The sequence below is a fragment of the Perognathus longimembris genome, chromosome 17 (assembly GCF_023159225.1).
Source record: "Perognathus longimembris pacificus isolate PPM17 chromosome 17, ASM2315922v1, whole genome shotgun sequence".
NCBI classification, from domain to species: Eukaryota; Metazoa; Chordata; class Mammalia; order Rodentia; family Heteromyidae; genus Perognathus; species Perognathus longimembris.
In genome coordinates this window covers 47,741,496-47,762,472 of record NC_063177.1, presented here as the reverse complement: position 1 = coordinate 47,762,472, position 20,977 = coordinate 47,741,496, and the positions used below count along the sequence as shown (strand labels likewise).

Here is a 20,977-nt window from a genome sequence, read left to right as displayed (position 1 = left end):
AGATTCCCAGCCCCTCTTTTCATATTTTCTAGCAAAGATGTTCAGTTACCCTCTGAATCATATCTATTTTGTTTGGGAAAATAGCAAAGATCTTTAATTAAAGGTTTACAACAAATTTTATAATTTCAGCTAAGCTTCATGATGTACACCTATAATTTCAGCTCTCAAGAGACTGCGGGAGTATTAAGAGTTCTAGGACAGACTTGCTACTGAGCAAGATTCTGAAAAGAATAGTAATAATTTATCAATTTAAAGCAGAGGTTTTAGTCACCTTTCAAGTATTTATCAATTTTAGAGGGTATATTATAGTTCATTTAATTGACCTTTAATGATCGTGAAGGTCTTTTCAACTTATGGTTTTGCTAAAGGTGGGACATACTAATTCAGAAATTCCCTTATGCTTTCCTATAAAGAAATCCTATTTTGTGAAAATAAGTCTAATGTCACCCAGTAGTTTCCCTTTTGTTTATGTCCCAAATGGATTTACTTAAACCAATATCTGCAGCAACCTCCTTTATTTGCTGTACAAATTCACCTTACTCCAAAATTAGTAGTTTTCTAGAGGTTCAAACCTGGCTTCTGTCCTTCCCCAAGTCATTGGATTTGTCAAGATTGTCATCTGCCCCACTCTCTGGTTAGTAAGTTTCTTGTTGATGACTAAGCTGAAGAAAACCAAGCTCTGGTTATAACTTTTCAGTAATGCACTGAAGCAAACACCAATTGAGTGAATCATTAAAATAACATGGGACACACAGTCAAGAAACTTTGTGAACCTTTTATCCTTAAACACACAAGAATGACCAGGAGCCAATGGCTCGTGCCTATCATCCTAGCTGCTCAGGAGTCTGAGATCTGAGTATTGATGAAAGTTCAGAACCATCCAGAAAGGAAAGCTCATTAGACTCTTATCTCCAATTAATCACCGATGTGCAACAACTATGGCTCAAGTGGTGGAACACCAGCTTTGAGTGGAAAGGCTTTGGTAGCACCCAGACCCTGATTTAAAGACCCAGGAATGGCACTCAAAACAGCCAAGAGCGGTAGGTGTCACTAAAGGCTTTTACTTCACTGCCCAAGTACTTCTTGTCTGCTTTTGAATCCTCAAGCAATAAAGATGTGGTTTTATGATGTCCCTAACATGTGATATCATTTTTCAGTCCAATAACACATTTGAAAAAAACTTAAAGATCAATTAGAGAATGAACGGCAAAATTGTTTACATACTCTTGATTAATTTTAGAGTCATGAGGTAAGACAACAAAAAGCTTGCTGTTATTATTTACCAAAAGTACAATGTTAGCAAATTATCCCTGGTGGTTGAATCTGTTTTCTGAACAACAGATATGAGAATAAAGTCAAAAGTCATGCATCAGAGAAAGGAGAAGTGGAAGGGATTGGAACTTTGCAAAAGACCCGAGGCATACCTTCGATTTGCTTTAAAAATACTCTCCAGAAAGTGAACTTAGAATTTGGTCATTCCATTCGTTATATCCTTTGTCTTCGCAGAATATACAGATGAATCCATTTGAATACATGGGACCTACCATCTTCTGGCTGATTTTGGCATCTAGTTGCCCTCCTTACATCGCCATGAGCAGCATCAATGATTATAAGGTAATAATGAGCCACTGAAACTTCAGTTACTTGGGGACCATTAGAAGCCAAAGATAATGTATTCTTCAGCAAGATATTTATGTCTTTATTTTGAATTGGGCAGCCACTCAAATATAAATTCTAAGATATAAAAATAATAGGTAACTAGTTGGATGAGAAATGTCCTCACTGCCTAATGTATGAAACTGTAACCCCTCTGTACTTCACTTTGACAATAAAAAAAGAAAAAAATAATAGGAAGGTTTTATTCATAAACTGGAATGTAAGTATATGCAGAAATAGATAGTAGTGAATAATGAGTTATCCAAGTAAGCAGAGAACCTAGAATAGATTCAGAATAAACAAGACGACTATGAAAAGAGAAATAAAGTTAGAAAAATATGCTTCTGAATTCAAGGCTCAGAATGAAATTATAGAAATTGACAGTGTCATATATGTAATATATGTGTTATATATAATATGTATATGTATATATGAATAAAATGAAACAGTCAAGGAATTCAAGTAGAAGTAAGGCCAGATTTTTTCAGCAAATTGAACTGGCACAACTTGATAATTAGTATGAGAAGAGAATGTTCTTCACACCAAACAAACACTATACACAAAATTAATTCAAAGTTAGTCATAGACCTTAAAGTAGACATATGTTTCATGATACAGCATAGTACGTGCATAGCAAAAAGAAAAAGATAACTGTGCTTCATCAAGTTTAAAATCTTTTCTTTGTAAGACAACAATAAGAAAATTAAAAGGCAATCCATAGGTTGGGAGAAAAATATTCACAAGGCAGATCTCTATCGAGGATATTTATAGAACTCATGCTTCAGTGACATATAACCTATTTATTTAGTGTTTATGTATTTATTTATTTACTTATTGTCAAAGTGATGTACAGAGGGGTTACAGTTTTATATGTAAGGCAGTGAGTACATTTCTTATCCAACTTGTTACCTCCTCCCTCATTGTTCTCCCACCTCCCCCCACCCCTGGAGTTGTACAGTTGGTTTACAGCATTTTGTCCTTTAAGTATTGCTGTTGCATTGGTACACCTTTTACCCTTTGTCTCTCCATTTTGATGTTCCCCTTCCCTTTCCTAATTCAGATAAACATATATACAATATCCATGGTACCAAAAATGAGTTACAGTGACATCAGGGTTAAAGGCATAATTTCACATAGTCCATTGAAAATAACAACAATGATAAACCACTCCATTGGGCATTTACCCAAAAGATTACAAGCAAGACCACACTAAAGCTACCAGCACAACTATGTCCACTGCAGCACAATTTACCATCACTAAAATATGGAACCAACCCAGATGCCCCACAGTAGATGAGTGGATCAAGAAAATGGGCTACATATACACAATGGAATTCTATGCTTCCATCAGAAAGAAAGACATTGCCCCATTCATATGGAAATGGAAAGACTTGGAAAAAAAACATACCAAGTGAAATGAGCTAGACCCAAAGGAACATAGATCCATGGTTCCCTCATTGGTAATAATTAGTACACATTTAGGATAGTCCTAGCAGAAGATCACAATAGCTCAATAGCTATGTACATATGAACACATAAGATGATGCGAAGGGAAATAACCTATTTTTTAAACTGATGAAATGTTTGAACAGATAGTTCCCCCGTGGAGATGAACAGATGGGAAAATACTCCTATATGTAATCGGGCAAACAACTCCAATGGGATGAGCCCACGTGATATGATTATGACTAAAATTATTGGCAATACCAAGTGTTTGGGAGATGTAGGCAAGCTCGAGCTCTCCTGTACTGCTGGTGATCGTGTAAATTGTGGGATGACTGCAAAACAAGTTGTTGTCAGCTAAGAAACTGTTATGACCCAGCTATTCTTCCACATACGTATCTACCCAAGAAAAAATATTTCTCCATGTTGACTCAAATATGAAAACCTTTATTCATAGTAGCCAACTACTTCAAATAGCATCAAGCTTTGCATTGATAAACCAACTTCTACCTGTGGGGAAAAACATTGAAAGATATTGTTTACACTAAATTCTTAGAAAAGTAAAAGTAGGGGCTGGGGATATGGCCTAGTGGCAAGAGAGCTTGCCTCGTATACATGAGGCCCTGGGTTCGATTCCCCAGCACCACATATACAGAAAACGGCCAGAAGTGGCGCTGTGGCTCAAGTGGCAGAGTGCTAGCCTTGAGCAAAAAGGAAGCCAGGGACAGTGCTCAGGCCCTGAGTCCAAGGCCCAGGACTGGCCAAAAAAAAAAAAAAAAAGAAAAGTAAAAGTAATCCACCATAATAGAAGGCAGGTTTGTGGTTCCTTATACTTCTCAATAAAAAGTTCCTGAGGAAAAAGGGGCATAGGAAATTTGAAGGAAGGCCGGAAATGCAGCAAGCCTCTCACAGCCATGTGGTTGACATGGCTACTTTTTTATTTGAAAACTACCTCAAAGAAGTTAGCTAAAGAGAGATTTCTTTTTTTTTAATTTAATTTATTTATTAACTGAACACAAATTTTTTTGACAAGGTGTTGTGCAAAAAGGGTACAGTTACATAGTAGGGCAGTGTGTACATTTCTTGTGATATCTTACGCCCTGTTTTTCTTTCCCTTCTCTAGGTCAGGTAGACATATATACAATATACAATGTATCAAGAACATATACAATAGCCATGTGGCCAAGCCCAAGAAAATTCCCCTAGGGCTTTAAATGTTATGTCGATATTAGACAATATGTCGACAGTAGTCTTTTTTTTTGCCAGTCCTGGGGCTTGGACTCAGGGCCTGAGAACTGTCCCTGGCTTCTTCTTGCTCAAGGCTAGCACTCTGCCACTTGAGCCACAGCGCCACTTCTGGCCATTTTATGTATATGTGGTGCTGGGGAATCAAACCCAGGGCCTCATGTACATGAGGCAAGCACTCTTGCCACTAGGCCATGTCCTCAGCCCCGACAGTAGTCTTATATGAACGTACATACATAGCTTTTGAGCTATTGTATTCCACTGAGAGGTCAATTTTTGACCTTTATATGTTGAGTAGTTGTTTGGTTTTAGTTACATACTGTTGGGTCGCTGCCCCAATCCTGTGGGAAATACCATTTGACAAGCAGTTTTTGTTTTCACAGACCTGGTCTCTACTGTCTCTCCGTCTCCCTTTCTTAACGGTCATATATCAGGGAGATCATGCCCCTTTGTTTTCTGTGTTCTAGGCTTGTCTCGCTCAACATTATTTGTTCAAGTTAGAGAGAGATTTCTGAAATGAAAGAAAAAAAAGCATTTTGGAAATGTACATGTTTAAAAGGGTAGGAAGACAATCCCAATGCCAAATGGAATATGTATACATCTTATTTTGCACTCTGTCTTTGATCCACATGGATTGTTGCTGGGTCACTAGTTTACCCAAGCATCTTGCAAACATGAAGATTCTGATTTTATAGTTGTGCCAAATGTTGAGTAGCAACCCTAGGGAGATTCATCAATCCTGGTCACCTCTCATTAGCTGTACTTACGGATATCAGTAGGCTATCCTTTAGTGCTCCATCCTGGTGATTTCATTATTTTAGATCCACAAGACTTTATATAAGCATCTCTCTTGACTCACTTCTACTTCTCTGCTTCACCTCCCCTCTCCAACTTAATTCTGTTGTCCAAGAAAGAGAACAGTCCCATTTAATACCCCCTTTGAGCCTATGACATGCAGGAATGCCATTGACTGGGGTGAGATTCCCCTCAGTCATTCTGGAATTAATACAACCCAGACTTTAAAACTTCTCCCATAAAAACCCTGAGCTCCTTCCTCCATTGGCTGTGATGGCACTCATAATAATATAGCATTCCAGTTACTAGCATACAAAAAAAGAGTGTAAGGGAAGAAAAGATTGAAACATGGGAGACATTTTTAAATTAATTTACCTTATTGTTATTAGAGAGGTGATGTATAGAGGGATTACAATTACATGAGTCGTATAATGAGTACATTGCCTTGCCAACAGTGTCTTCTGTTCCCTCATCCTTCCCCAGTCCCTCCCTCCCATCCCCACCCTCACAATGTATAGTTCTAATATACATACACAAAATTATAATTTAAAAAAATGATATATTGACTATATACTATTAATGTTCATGATGTATAGAATGTATTCTATGATATTAATATATTACTGCACCTATTATAATATTTATGATCACTGTGTATAAGGTAAAATTATATGCACAAATATATAGTATTCATAATAAATATATTACAATATATGGTATAATTATAAATGTCATATATGATCTATATCCTATATGTGATGTTTTAAATTTGCTTATATATTATGCAGATATATATAGATATAGATATATAACACTATTTAGAGAGAGAGGGAAAGACAGAGATGGAGAGGAATCACTGTTAGAGAAACTGAGGATCTTATACACAATAAAACACTCCCACCCATGCCCACTACCTTGTAGGTCATTAAGTCCTCTGTAGTATTTGGCCTTTGATTATTCTGAGGCCTTCTTTCCCATCTTCCTCCTTCAGCCTGCACTGACTTTGAATCTTGTTCCTCCAGGAGTCAGCCTCCTGAATAACTAGATTTATAGGAGTGAGCCTCCAGCACCCATCCGAACATTGATATTCATGTCCATAAATAATTCATATGCTTCATCAGGATAATCATTGTAGCTATAGTCCAGAATCAGCACAAATGAAGGTTTTGTTTGAATAGTCGCTGGCTTAAAACTAATCATGTGTCTTTGTTGTGTCCCAAACAGAGCAAGGCTTGGTCCCAGCTTCGGATCTCAGGCCTCTTCCCTTCCGCTTACTGGTTCGGGCAGGCGTGTGTGGATGTCCCTCTGTACTGCTTCATCTTCATCTTTATGTATTTAATGGACTTCGCTTTAAGCTTCCAGGAGACTCTCTTCACAGTTGTAAATCGTATTATTCACGTAAGTGGCAACTGCCATGGACCGCTGCAGGGGTTTGTTAGACAGTGTGAGGATTCCCACTGTGTTCATGAATGGTGCGTTGTGTTACACTGAATAGCTATGAATTCCTTCCCTGCAGGACTTCTGGAATCTGAGTGCTGTCCTGGATTGCCTTTGCCCCTAACTAAGCTTGGCACTCCTATTGATTTCAGATCCCGTGTGCCATTGGTTACGCCCTGTCTCTCATCTTCTTCACATACGTGATTTCATTCATTTTCCGCAAGGGAAGAAAAAATAGTGGCATTTGGTCATTTTGCTTCTTTGTCGTAAGTATATGTCTTGTGGACATTTATTGTTACATATTTAGTGTACAGTTCTGAGAAAATCCTTTACACTTGCCCTTGTAGACTGATAAATATATTGAAGTCTAAAATGTTTTTACATTCTCCTCGTGTATGGATTCTTTTCAAAATCTGTAACTTTTTCTAACTTTTCCTCATCTTGTTTTCTTCCTTGTTGTTCTTTAATAGTAGCCAAGTTGTTTGTAGAACAATTGAGCTGGAAAGAAGCAATCTATGCCTTCTTGCTTGCCAACAAGAAACAAAGGCAAAGACTTCCATAAACTTGTATAATTACCAATTTGGATATTAACATGATTAAAACTAAAAATTGCTCCACTGAAGATCAGCTCCAAAAGCCACTCTTCTGTTTAAATTAGGGAGGGAATATTGTGTAATTTAAGAATATCCTAGGGGCTGGGGATATAGCCTAGTGGCAAGAGTGCCTGCCTCGGATACACGAGGCCCTAGGTTCGATTCCCCAGCACCACATATACAGAAAACGGCCAGAAGCGGCGCTGTGGCTCAAGTGGCAGAGTGCTAGCCTTGAGCGGGAAGAAGCCAGGGACAGTGCTCAGGCCCTGAGTCCAAGGCCCAGGACTGGCCAAAAAAAAAAAAAAAAAAAAAAGAATATCCTAATTTCTTATGACTTCAGGATCTCAAAAGGTACATTATTGATTGAATAATAATTCATTGGCTTCTACAATGCATCGCAAATGAAAACTGATTATAGGAGGAAAGGTATTAGTTTCACTCCCAAAGGGTTATCAAAGAATGAACAGATAATAAAACAGTCATTGGTTAAAACAGCATAATACAGAAAAATAAACAGATACTAAACAGTCAGTAGTTGAAACAGAGTGTTAAAGATTAACAGCCGGCATTGGTAGCTCAGGCCTGTAATCCTAGCTACTTGGAAGGCTGAGATCTGAAGATCTCAGGAAAGAAAATCCTGGCAGGAAAATCCCTGAGACACTTATCTCCAATGAAGTGCCAGAAACAAAATAAAACCAAAACACCCAGAAGTGGAGCTATGGCAAACCACTAGCCTTGAGCAAAGAAGCTTAGGGACAATACCCAGGCCCAGGACTGGCAGGAAAAAGGAAAAGAAAGATAAACGTCTTTTCCATTAGAAAGTTTGACACCTACGGAATAATAAAGAAATCTTACAAAAATTAGAGAGGGTGGATAGTTATGGAAATGAAAGCACTCTTTTCACTCTTCACCACGAAGACTGAAACCTGAAGAAGAATACGATTAAACATATACAGAAGTATGGTGGTATAAATTAGAAAATAGTGGATGAACAGAAATCTAGAGAAAGGAAGTCCAAGTTTACCTCATGGGCAGGCAATAAATCTGCTGAGGACATGACTAGAACACGAGATAATGCCTGGGCAGGTCCTGGTTATGGTAAATAATAATAATATTAATAGTAGTAGTAGTAATGACTGGCATTATGGCTAGTCTTAAGTTCTGCACTCAGGGATATCTTCTTCAGGACAAACATCCAGTGAAACTGATTAGTAGGATGAGGATAAACTTGCAGGAAATTAGCACAAAGTTTTAGGAAAGCAAGGCAAAGGCTTCCAATGTACTTATACATTCCCAGGAATGTTCTGTGTTAGTGAGTCTCTTTATGCCCTTCTAGATGGTTACATGCTTATATTTACCCACTGGAATAATTAGCAAAAAAAAAATCTCCTTTGGTTGTTGTTAATAGTTATTTCCTGTTAGATATTGATTCCAAATTTCTCTGTTAGTACTTCTTACCTCTTATTTTAAATTTTACTTCCAAGAAGCAATACTCACCAGCACCTTTTTCTCTTTTTAATAATTAAAATGTTCTAAATGGCCATAACATATTTATCTAGTGATATTTTTGCAGAAGGCTAGTCCAGATGAATGTGGTTAATTCTCTAAGAGAAAATAGTAGTGGGGATGGGTTTTGATTGTGAGGTTGGAATTGAAATGTGGGATACATTTTCTCCCAGATGAGTGAGTCACCGCAGCTTGGAATGCATATTGAAATTCATGATTGACATACATATTTGTATTTCCTTTAGATCACCATGTTCTCTGTGGTTGGATTTGTGTTCCAAAACTATGATACTATTACACTATACTGCATCACGTTTTTAATACCACCGGCCACACTGATCGGTTGTTTGTTCATTTCACTTGAGGTAAGTTACACCCGCCTCTTTCACATGACCAATGTGCAAGTTCAGCTCTGTGTCGGGGCTGGACAGCATGCTGAATGTATGTGATATCTCAAGATTCCTTCCTCGTGGATCCAAGAGGCTCTCACCAACATGGGGCCATTTTCACCAGCTAGTCTGTCAGAGGAAAGCTAGCCCTGTCTGACAGATATAGAGGAAGGGGCATGAGGTGATGAGAAATAGAGCAGCCTTCGTGATCATTCTATACCTTACCTTCCAAATCCCTGGGCTTGTTTAGCTGCCAAGAAGGCCAATGATGTCATTAATCTTGGGAACCTCAGGGTTTTAGAGAAGCACCTAAGATAAATGTAGTTCCTTTGTGTTCTCACTAGCTGGTGCACATACGTGTCTTCAGAAGGAAAGCTCAGTACCTGAAGGAGGAGATACGCATGGGGAAAGGCAGGTGCTGTAACAGGCCCAGGAAGGAGCATGAAGCTGTGTGGGAAAGTCAGCACTGGCTCTCTCACTGTTTGGGGACTAACATAGATTCCCCAGGTTCTCTTGTACTAGATGACCATCGATTGATAAATCCCATTGGTCCAGTGGAAACTCCTAGAGCTCAGGAAGATGGAAGCCAGCTCTCCATGTGTATTTTTTTTTTTTTTTTTTTTTTTTTTTTGGCCAGTCCTGGGCCTTGGACTCAGGGCCTGAGCACTGTCCCTGGCTTCTTCCCGCTCAAGGCTAGCACTCTTCCACTTGAGCCACAGCGCCGCTTCTGGCCATTTTCTGTATATGTGGTGCTGGGGAATCGAACCTAGGGCCTCGTGTATCCGAGGCAGGCACTCTTGCCGCTAGGCTATATCCCCAGCCCTCCATGTGTATTTTTGATGCAGATGCTTACCTGCAATTCATAATACAATTCAGGAAAAAGTTATTGGGGCTGCTTGAGGCCAATTCATATTTATGTGGACACTTTATTTTTATAATCCAAAAGCTTCCTGTGTAACCATGTCCTTTCCTTTTGTAGCTTTTCATGTTCTCCATCTTTAATGAAGGGGCAAGGAGCACACATCCATTTCTGGTGTTGCTAATTGTAAGGATACACTGTAAAATTTGTTGCTCTTTTTTAAAACTTTATTCAATGATTTGAGTGTGTTTGTGTGTTTGTGTGTGTGTGTGTGTGCGTGTGTGCACCAGTAGTGGGGCTTGAACTCGGGTCCTGGTGCTGTCCCTGAGTATACATATAAATTCTGTGAAGTTTCTTTATCTGTAGCCTACAGAGATATAATATAGTTTTTAAATTTGAGCCAATTGTTTTTATGAAAATCAACTGACAAGATAATGTATTGTCAAAATTTCTTAGAACATTGTGCAGCTGTAAAAGAAAATAACAAAAAAACAATGGTATCTCATAATTGTAATTGTTTCATAGTTGAAAATGAATTCAAGCCAGGCTTGAATGGCTCACACATATAATCCCAGCTACTCAAGAGGCTGAGATCTGAGAATGGTGATTCAAAGACAGACTGGGCAGAAAGTCCATGAGATTCTTATCACCAATTAATCAGGAAACATAGATAGATAGATAAATAGATAGATAGATAGATAGATAGATAGATAGATAGATAGATAGATAGATAAGAAGTGAAAGTATGGCTCAAATGACAGAGGACCAATGTTGAGTGAAAAAAACAAAGTAAGAATGTAAGACCTTGAATTCAAGCCCCAGGACTAGCACAAGAAAGGAAGAAAGAAAGAAAGGAAGAAAGGAAGAAAGAAGCTAGATAGTTTCAAATATAACCAATAGTGTATTGGAAATTTGTGATTTTGCTGAATATATTTTTCCAAAGTCCAGTTGTTCCTGTTTCATCTTTGAGACTAATAGTGATCTTTTTGTGTCTCTAATTATGCTTTTCTCTCTTTATTCCTAGCCTTTCCTTCACTTTTTTGTTTTTCTTTTTATTCTCCGATGTCTGGAATGGAAGTTTGGAAAGAAATCAATGAGAAAGGACCCCTTCTTTAGGTTGGACTAAATCAAATTGGATTCTTTCATTTCATTGAACTAAGTGTTATCATGTGTCTGCATAGTTTGGGTCAGAAATGGTGTGCCAATATAAACCTCAGAGATTTGGACATCTAAACCAAAGAGGACCATCTAGTAGCAGAAACAGACTTAAAACATTGACTAGAAATGGCTCCATCTAACACTATGGAGCATGTAAGAACCAGAGCTTTTGTCCCTAGATACATTGTGATGATTAAAGGAAATACTGAATGTGATTTGATTCATTTTAAGAAGCAATCAATTTGAATTATTGATAGCTTGAAGGAATGCTACCCATTCAAGAAGAAGAAATAGGACAACCCATAGGCCCAGAGTAGTGAAGAGCCCAGATGGGTGGGTCATAAGTTCAGTTATAGATGGATGGAAGTACACTAATTGCCACCTCAGCTATTTGAGAAGCATAAATAGGAAGATCACGGGCCAGGCTAGCTCAGGCATTAATGTGAGATCCTATTTGAGAAATAAATGAAAAGGACTGGGAATATGGCTCAAGTGGCAGAATATCTGCGTAGCAAATGCAAGGCCCTGAGTTCAAACCCCAGAACCATGAAAAAGAAAGAAACCATGAGCACTAAATATAATAGTGTTATTGACAGAAGCAAGCAGGTTGCAAAAGAGTCTCACTGAAGTGATGTAAGGTTATGAAGCTCTTTCATTGTGTGATCTACTCAAGTGGAAGGTTTAAAGAATGTGTGGAAGTGGTGCTGTGGCTCAAGTGGTACAAGACTAGCCTTGAGCACAATGAGGCTCAGGGACAGCACCTAGGCCCTGAATTCAAGCCCCACAACCAACAACAAAAAAATGTGTTATTCCCAATACAAAGATAAAAGCCATACATTAGGGCTGGGAATATGGCCTAGTGCTAGAGTGCTTGCCCCATATACATGAAGCCCTGGGTTCGATTCCTCAGCACCACATATACAGAAAACGGCCAGAAGTGGTGCTGTGGCTCAAGTTGTAGAGTGCTAGCCTTGAGCAAAAAGAAGCCAGGGACAGTGCTCAGGCCCTGAGTTCAAGCCCCAGGACTGGCAAAAACAAAAAAAAGCCATACATTAACTATGGATGTTTGTGTATCTAGAATTTCTCCGAGAAGCAGTAATGTATTTCAAAACCCAGAACAGCCAGAAGGGGAAGATGAAGATGTTCAGATGGAGAGAATGAGAACTGCCCAGGCCTTGAGCTCTACAAATTCTGATGAGGTAAACCAAGCAAAGCAAATATGTTGTCAAATAACACCAATGTTTATCAGTTAATATAATCCACTCCCAAGTCTAATTCCCAGATGATTTCGAGTTTCTTTAGAAATGTATTTTCTCTTTTAGAAGATATTCAGTATTTTTACATCTAAATGAGCAGATTAAAGGTCAAGCTAATTTCCTTTGTATTTCTCAAATAAGTGAAAAGGGAACAGATGGGGGGAGGGGGAAGCTATACCTCTAACCTCAACTGCTCTGGATGTAGAGATTGGGAGGCTTGCCTGGGCAAAAAAGTGAGTGAGACTCTATCTCAGCAACAACAAAACAATCTGGATGTGATGCTACATCTCCCATCTTAACTACCAAGTAGGATCATTGTGTGGGTCAGCACTCAATAAAAATACAAGACCCTGTTCAAAGAAAACAAAGCCCCCCAAAGGGGCTGAGAATGAGGCTCAAGGGACAGGATACCTGCCTAGCAGTGCAAGGCCCTGATTTCAATCCCCTGTGCCACAAAAAGTTAAAGAGGGAGAGAGAGAGAGAGAGAGAGAGAGAGAGAGAGAGAGAGAGAGAGAGAGAGAAGAGAGAGAAGGAACAAAGAAAAGAAAGAAGAAAAGTGCAGATGAAATTACAAAAGGCAGAACAGAATTCCAGAAACTGAGACAGGTGCTTTTTGGAGAAAGCACATGGCTTGAAATTCAGAGTACAGTGCACTTCACAGCATGTTATTTTTTTTTCCTTTGAGCGTGAGCTAATGTTTTTCTGAATCTCTTTGTTCCTGGCTCTGCTCTGCTCTGAGTTAGCCCCTGCAAAATAATGTGTTCCTATCATGGTAAGAAAGGAGAATGATGGTACCTTCTTTCCTAAAACAAATCCTACTTCATGTGAATGACCAGTAAGCTTAACACCTCTGTAGAAATACTTCCTCAGTGTCTAAGCTGGGCAGGAAAGGGTAACACCCATAAAAGACAGAGCTTCAAAGCTGGTGGAGCACATGAAGGTCTGACACGATTTATTTGTCATCTTCAGAAGCCAGTTATCGTTGCCAACTGTCTGCGCAAGGAGTATTTGGGGAAGAGGAAGCATTGCTTTTCTAAGAGGAAGAACAAGATAGCCACCAGAAACGTCTCCTTCTGTGTTCGGAAAGGTTGGGCACAAGACTTTGCCATGTTCCCGTGGAGCCCCACTCCGTGCTTCCTGGCTTCTGAGGAGACCCCCCCTTTGCTCCCAGGCAAACCCCACAGCAGGGCTACCCCAGAGCTTCTCTTATATAGAGCTTCTCATGGCTAAGTTAAATTCATTCACTCACCTTGTGAATGGGCAAGCAGTCCCATCCACACGGAAAGTATAAGCTACTAGAATATATGATTGATATCATGATTTCTCTCCAAAGAACATAATCAAATAGCTACTGCTTGTGTTTTTCACATGAGGACTGCCTAGGGATGTAGCAACCTATGGCATAGGCTGGACCAGCAAGTGGTAGATGACTCAGAAAAGAATGGCTTTGTCACTATCCATCAACGTGACCCTGAGCAAGTCACTTGATTCTTGACAGCTTTGTCCCCAACTATGAAAAAACACATTACGATGACTCTTACTCTTAATTGTACTATTCGAATTCCTTAATGATGCGAGTAACCTTTTCTTTGTTTGTTTGTTTTCAGGTGAGATTTTAGGGTTGTTAGGACACAATGGGGCTGGTAAAAGCACATCCATCAAGGTGATAACTGGAGACATGAAGCCAACTGCTGGCCAGGTAGGTGAAGAGGATGGAAAAACATACTATGTCATAGTGCTCAAAATAAATGTATAAGATGTTATCTGTGTGTGTGCGCATGTGTGTATGCTGGTCTTGGACCTTAAACTCAAGGTCTGGGCACTGTCCCTGAACTTTGTTGCTCAATTCTAGTGCTCTACCACTTGAGTCTCAGTGTCACTTCCAGTTTTCTGGTGGTTAATTGAAGATAAAAGTCTCACAGATTTTCCTTCCCAGGCTAGCTTTGAACTCTGATCCTCAGATTTCACTTCCTGAGTAGCTAGAATTAAAGGCAGGACCCACCAGGGCCTGGCTGGTGTTAATTATAATGCAAGATGCCATACAGGCATTAGATGATGAAAATAACAAATCCAGTACTTGGAAGACTAAGTGCCAACACTATTACATAAGGCACACAAAAATTAAACCCTAAAAAGGAATCATTTATTCAGGTCTTCATAAGCACCAACAAGGAATGTTCTATTTTACAACAGAAATCATTGTCCAAATGTACCCAGCCTTATTAAGAAGTCTAGGTAAAGCACAACCTCCAAGGAACATTCTGCTCCGGGTTTGTTCCATTTTATCTTGAGCAGAACATTTTAAACAGAACAGAAAAATAGTAAGCCGTTCTACTCCCTGTCCTTCATGAAATGCTTCGTGGCTCAAGTGCAGTTTGATGCAAACACATGCTCATCTTTGCCCCAGATCTCTAGCCTGGGCCTCATCCGTGCCTGACATCTTTCCTCCTCTGCCGAAACCACCTCTGTGTAGAGAGAAACCACATTGTGTCTACCTCTGCTCCATAATGTCCACAAGCCCCATTGGACAGCCACGTTGACTGCTTCTTCTACTTGTTCATTTCCTGGTTCACTCAGCAAAAGGAAAACTCCAAATCGGCAGACGTTAGTTATTCCATGTTCCTTTTGATCAACAGGCAGCACAAAACTTGTCAATGTAACATTTGATCAGCAATGTTTGACCAATTAGTGACTCCTAGTGCCCCTTCCCTAATGCAAAAGTCACTACAGACTATTCATCTTCGTTAGGTTCTGGCTCTCCTCTCCCTTGTCTAGGCTGATAAAGAGCACCGTGGAGGTCCTCACAGAAGCCCTGGAGGAGGGGGGCTCTGACGGGGGCGTTTATCCTCAGGTGCTGCTGAAAGGGAGCAGTGAAGGGGACACCCTGGGGTTCCTGGGGTACTGTCCTCAGGAGAACGTGCTGTGGCCCAGCCTGACGGTGAGGGAGCACCTGGAGTTGTTTGCAGCTGTGACGGGGCTGAGCAAAGGGGACAAAGAAGCCGCCATCACGAGGTTCCGCACCTGCTCTGTCCTGTACCCGGGAGGGGGGAGAGGGGGGGAGGGGATGTGCGCGGAGGCTGCACAGGAAATTCAGGATGGAAAGCGCTGAATGCCCACTCACCGTGGGAAGTAGCCAGGAAATGGTTTCAAAATGCTAAATAAAAAAAAATGTCCTCCTCTCAAACGAAACATAGAGCAAAAATGGCATTTGTGGGTAGACTGGTTGAAAATACTGAAAGTTAGATTGTTATAGAACAGCAAGCAACGGTTTGGCTATCACGGTTTGGGCCTATATTCTTTCAAAAGATGGCAGAGGCCTCAAACCAGAATGTTCCTCCAGGCTGGTGGACGCGCTCAAGCTACAGGAGCACCTGCAGGCCCCCGCCAAGGCCTTAGCAGAGGGAGTGAAGAGAAAGGTATGGACAGGACTCGGGGATGCTCTGAGCCCCTCACAGACCTGCACCTGATGGGCGCTGCCTCTCCTTCCAGCTGTGCTTCGTGCTGAGCATCCTGGGAAACCCGTCGGTGCTGCTTCTGGATGAGCCATCCACAGGCATGGACCCCGAGGGCCAGCAGCTAATGTGGTGAGGCTCGTTTTGCCACCTTCCGAGCCAGGGCAGGGTGCCTGGCAGGGAGTTTGAGAGCTGTTTCACTCACTTAAAAATGATCCCCTCCATCTGTTTCTTAATATGGTTAAAAAAAAAAAAAAAAAAAAAGAAAGAAGGCGGGGGCTGGGGATATGGCCTAGTGGCAAGAGTGCTTGCCTCCTATACATGGAGCCCTGGGTTCAATTCCCCAGCACCACATACATAGAAAATGGCCAGAAGTGACGCTGTGGCTCAAGTGGCAGAGTGCTAGCCTTGAGCAAAAAAAAAGAAGTCAGGGACAGTGCTCAGGCCCTGAGTCCAAGGCCCAGGACTGCCCCCCCCCCACAAAAAAATATGGTAAAAAAAATTAAGTATTATTAGTAAATATATACTTAGCACAAAATAAATCAAGCCTTCCCCTGATAATATTTCATAGCCCTGTGTTTCATGGGAAGAACGAAGAATGATAAGCATTGCTGTGGACAGAAGGGGCTCTCTCTGGGAGTACCCTCATTGATCAAGGCTGGTGAGGGTCACCACAGCCACGTAGAGAGTCCAGGACATGGTACAAGAGCCATTCTTATTAGTTGTAAAAATGTTGGTCATTGTGTCTTTTATTCTGCCCTTTACTTCTTACCGTGGCTGAGTTTTGTACCGTGTGTTTCCTTCTGCAGTGTCTTTTCATCTGCAATCCTCTTTCCCCAGAGTTCCTCTCTCAGTGCGGCCTTGTAGTAAATACTGTATTCTGTAAGCACCTTCCAACCCTCCCTCCCCCCCCCCCCCCCGTGGCTGCCTCCAAAGAGCTTCCTCCCCCTCCCTGTCCTCCTACTAATCCTCCTGGACCAGGCCTCTTCATTGTCATACTAGGGTCCAGAGAGAATTCTTTTCTCCATCCTTTTCTGGTTTATCAAGGGGGAAGGAGTGGGCAAGTAAAGATGGGTGCAGAATTAAGCAGAGTAAGGGAAGGGATGAGGAAGGGAGGGCTGGGTGCGAATGTTGAGTGGGACGATGTCAGTCAAGGTAGATTCATAAACTGCATTGGGAAATGGCCAACTCCTTTGTACAGTACTTAAAGATTTTTTTTAAAGATCCTCGATATTCCAAATATTCTCTCGGCAACATAGGCAGGCGATCCGAGCCACCATTCGAAACACAGAGAGGGGCGCCCTCCTGACCACCCATTACATGGCGGAGGCCGAGGCTGTGTGCGATCGTGTGGCCATCATGGTGTCTGGCAGGCTGAGGTGAGTGCCCGGCCCCAGGCCATGCGAGGCCTCCAAGGTGGGGGAGGGGGGTGGCAAGGAGACATTGCCTTCGAACAAGAAGAGATCATCACGCCCGGCCCGAATCGCTCTGCGTGGGTCTGACATTAGTAAAGGCTTTGAGACGATGCTGACAACACACCGGTGATCTCAAGCAGCGTCCTCCTTTCCTGGACAACTCTGGCCTCCTCCCAATTCCAGGTGTATCGGTTCCATCCAGCACCTGAAAAGCAAATTTGGCAAAGACTATCTACTGGAGATGAAGGTGAAGACTCCCTCTCAGGCCGAGCCCCTCCATGAGGAAATCTTGAGGCTTTTCCCCCAGGCTGCTCGGCAGGACAGGTAAAGTGTCTTCCTCCTTTGGATCCGCTACCGTGTATGAGTCACGTGGACTGGTGGCCCTGTGTGAAGGGAACAGGGGGAAGATGACTCCTTGGCTATTCCAGGAGGTAAACTGAAGAAGAGGGAACTGGTGTTCAAGTTGATATAACATCTGTTATACACCTACTAGGTGGAGATTTTTCAAAGTAGCTGCTGTCATACCAAAGAAAAACGAGATCCTTTTTTTAATTTTGAAGGAGTCTGGCTTTATATAAAAACTTTATGCATGAATTTATAATTTTCTCCATTAAAAAGGACATAGGAGACCTTTCAAGAAGCGAACTGCAGGTTGGCAAGCATTGTCAGGTGGAATTTGGACCCAACTCGATACCTCGTGCTGCTTATTCCTTTGTTTCAAACTCCAGTAGACTTACAATGTGGCATACTTGTGTAAACAAGATTGCTGCATTTCCAAAATGCTCTTTCAATCCATCTGTGATAAACATTTGGGGGAAGTCATTCTTGTTATAAATTAGTAATGTTAATAACATTAAAAAAAAAACAGGAAATGGACACAGAGACAGGTTAGTTAGTATTACCAAGTTAACAAGTGGCTGAACCAGGATGTAAGTGTAATCGCTTTGTTTCAAAAATGTATTAATACTTTGAATTTTACATATCATAATTCTCTCTGTGCCCCTCTCCTCTCCTTTTCTCTCCTCTCCTACCAGGTACTCTTCTCTGATGGTTTATAAATTGCCAGTAGAAGATGTGAAACCATTAGCCCAGGCTTTCTTCAAATTAGAAAAGGGTAAGAACTATGTCTTTGGAATAAGACCCTGGAAAGGAGAGAATCCCGTATCGCAAAACTATCTGCACGGTAAAAATGAAATGAGACAGAATACCTTAAATTTATAAGTCAAAATCCTAACTTACCTTTTAGGTGTACCAAACCCAAAAGAGATGAACGGATTCTGTGTGTTTGTGTGTCACAAGGGATCATGGGGGTGATTTTTACTTTTGTTTTTATGTTCTTATTCATGTATTTTGCATGTGTACGCGCGTGTGTGTGTGTGTGTGTGTGTGTGTGTTGGTACAAACGAAGTCAAAACTTAATTACCCTTGCATACACAGAGAGTTCTTTCATTTGAAGCATCAATGCAAACATATTTAAAATTGTCTGAGGACTGCCATCTTGTTAGGTGGCCTGGTCAGTATGAAAAGAATCCAGCGCCCATTTGATCATCAAAACAGTCTTGCTGATTCTGATGCTCTGTAAAATGGCCACAGCCCCTGTTCTTGCCTGCTCCTATGTTATCCATTGGACTGGTGGCTTTGAACAGTGCTGCTCAGAACTCCTCCCTGTTCTGTTTGTCATGGCTCAGTGGTATTTGATTGTCACTTGCCCTAAGGAAGAGAATGAGATCTCCTGGTTCTAGAATGCCCTGCTCACTCCTGCTAACAGCACCCAGGGTCACAGGAACACAACTTCTCTCCACTCTCTGAGCTGAACACCCCAACTTTCTGAGTAATGTGGTCATTCCCTCCAGTTTCAAGCTGACACTAGCCCAGGACTTTGGGTAGTATATTTCCAATCTGTTGGGCTCTTATCCTAACTCCAACTACCATTCCAAGTTTATTTAGGCCAACAAGAAAGGGTTTTCAATCCCATTAGGAGAAGTTGCAATGGCTTTTAGAAAGAGGCCCTAGATATTTACTCCCTAAGAAACCCACTTCACAAGTACTTCTTTTATTTGGTGGGGGGAGAAGGGGGCTGATCCTGGGGCTTGAACTCAAGGCCAGGGCGCTATCTCTGAGCTTGTTTTGCTCAAGACTAGTTCTCTACCACTTGATCCACAGCACCACTTTCAACATTTTCTGAGTAGTTTATTTGGAGATAATAGTCTCATGGGCTTTCCTAACCAGGCTGGCTTTGAACCGCCGTTCTCAGATCTCAGCCTCCTGAGTAGCTAGGATGACAGACATGAGCCACCAGCTCCCAGCTACAAGTACTTCTAGTAATCTTCTGCTGAAACTCTTTTCAAAGTGTGTCTTGTTTGTTTTGACGCTGACAATGTGTACAAGGAATGGACTGTCAGCATCAATTTTCTTCCTAAAAAAATGTAGATCTCAGACACTGCATGACCATGAGCAACTTTCCCCCAAGTCTAAGTCACCGTACTGCTATCTTTTCAATTTACAGATATACCCCAGACATGAACACATCTCACTTTCTTACGTAAAAGTTTAAAAGGTGCATTCTATGTTCCACATGTTGACTTGTAAGATCACTGAGATATAAAAGTATATAGACTCCTAATACCGTTTCCCTCTTTATGCAGTTAAACAGAACTTTGATCTAGAGGATTATAGTCTCTCGCAGTCCACCCTGGAGCAGGTGCGTTCGTCCTAGTGATTTTGTGCCATCCATAAAATCTAAGCCTGTAGTCCGTGCCTACTCTCCATTCACTAGGAGCTTCAGGAGGCCATGTGACAGCCTTTTCCCGTTCATCCCTTTCAGGTCTTTCTAGAGCTTTCCAAGGACCAGGAGCTGGATGGTTTTGATGAGGAACTCGATCTCTCGGTGAAATGGAAGCTCCTCCCGCAGGAAGATCCTTAAGCCACAAATACTCTGTGTTTGGGAGTAAGCCTGTGGCGGCTTTTATTTTTACAGACATTTATTTTTGTAGTATCAATACCTTATATTCAGAAAATATTTTATACACATTGCAATGGTTCTTCATGGGGGTAGAAGAGTGAATGCTGGGCCGTGGGGGGGGGGGCGGGGGGAGTGGAGATAGAAGCAAATGACCCAGTGACCCAGTTGCCTCCCCAGCCACTTCTGCAGGCCACTTGGCCCCTAATTTCTGTATACTGCTGAATAAAATATAGTTACTTTTATACGGCTAAGATTCTGAGTGTGATCAACCATTTTTTAATTGAAGTAATTTTCATGGAAATCTGAAAAGACGCTCCTCTAACCTAGTCTGAAAGGTCCATGTGTTCACTCTAAATAGATACTATCTTGATTTTTAACTTCCTATTTTACTTTTTTTTTTTTAATTTTCTATTATCTTTAAGTAGTTGTCCAATGGAGTTGCCATATAACACAGCAGTTTCTGGATACACTGTATCTTGATCAGTGTGGTCGCTTCAGCAGTCTCTCCCAGCCTTTCCTTCGCTCTTCTTAATTTTGTAAGCTAGACATTGGATTCTTGAAGGGGAGAAGAGGGATGGAAAGATGATACCTTCATAGGAGTTAACTTTTGAATATATTTTAGTGTATGGCTAAAAGTACTCATACATCATTCATCATAATATCCAGTGTCGATATCAATATGTTTAACATATCCATGAGTAACTGAACCATAGGCTGAAAACCACGACTCCTCATGAGATCTGATTGTGCTTTTTTTTTTTTCTTTTTCACTTCTTTAAACCAATTTCCACTGTATTTTTAAACCTAGGCA

The 20,977-nt window shown here is 41.0% G+C and overlaps 1 protein-coding gene across 7 annotated transcripts in view; it reads left to right on the top strand.

The window, feature by feature from the left end:
* Nucleotides 1-20,703, top strand: part of LOC125365235 (ABC-type organic anion transporter ABCA8-like) — a 54,515-nt gene extending 33,812 nt beyond the window's left edge. For all 7 annotated transcript variants that reach the window (XM_048365186.1, XM_048365183.1, XM_048365184.1 and 4 more), the window contains 17 exons: nucleotides 1,507-1,614; nucleotides 6,364-6,537; nucleotides 6,729-6,842; nucleotides 8,921-9,040; nucleotides 10,044-10,109; nucleotides 10,948-11,039; nucleotides 12,160-12,280; nucleotides 13,307-13,424; nucleotides 13,945-14,036; nucleotides 15,189-15,349; nucleotides 15,678-15,753; nucleotides 15,827-15,921; nucleotides 17,049-17,168; nucleotides 17,388-17,528; nucleotides 18,239-18,318; nucleotides 19,850-19,905; nucleotides 20,029-20,703. In XM_048365186.1, coding sequence (XP_048221143.1) covers nucleotides 1,507-1,614; nucleotides 6,364-6,537; nucleotides 6,729-6,842; nucleotides 8,921-9,040; nucleotides 10,044-10,109; nucleotides 10,948-11,039; nucleotides 12,160-12,280; nucleotides 13,307-13,424; nucleotides 13,945-14,036; nucleotides 15,189-15,349; nucleotides 15,678-15,753; nucleotides 15,827-15,921; nucleotides 17,049-17,168; nucleotides 17,388-17,528; nucleotides 18,239-18,318; nucleotides 19,850-19,905; nucleotides 20,029-20,127 — 1,833 coding nt within the window. In that variant the 3' untranslated portion in view covers nucleotides 20,128-20,703. The remainder of the gene's footprint in view (nucleotides 1-1,506; nucleotides 1,615-6,363; nucleotides 6,538-6,728; nucleotides 6,843-8,920; nucleotides 9,041-10,043; nucleotides 10,110-10,947; nucleotides 11,040-12,159; nucleotides 12,281-13,306; nucleotides 13,425-13,944; nucleotides 14,037-15,188; nucleotides 15,350-15,677; nucleotides 15,754-15,826; nucleotides 15,922-17,048; nucleotides 17,169-17,387; nucleotides 17,529-18,238; nucleotides 18,319-19,849; nucleotides 19,906-20,028) is intronic.
* The last annotated feature ends 274 nt before the right edge of the window (nucleotides 20,704-20,977 follow it).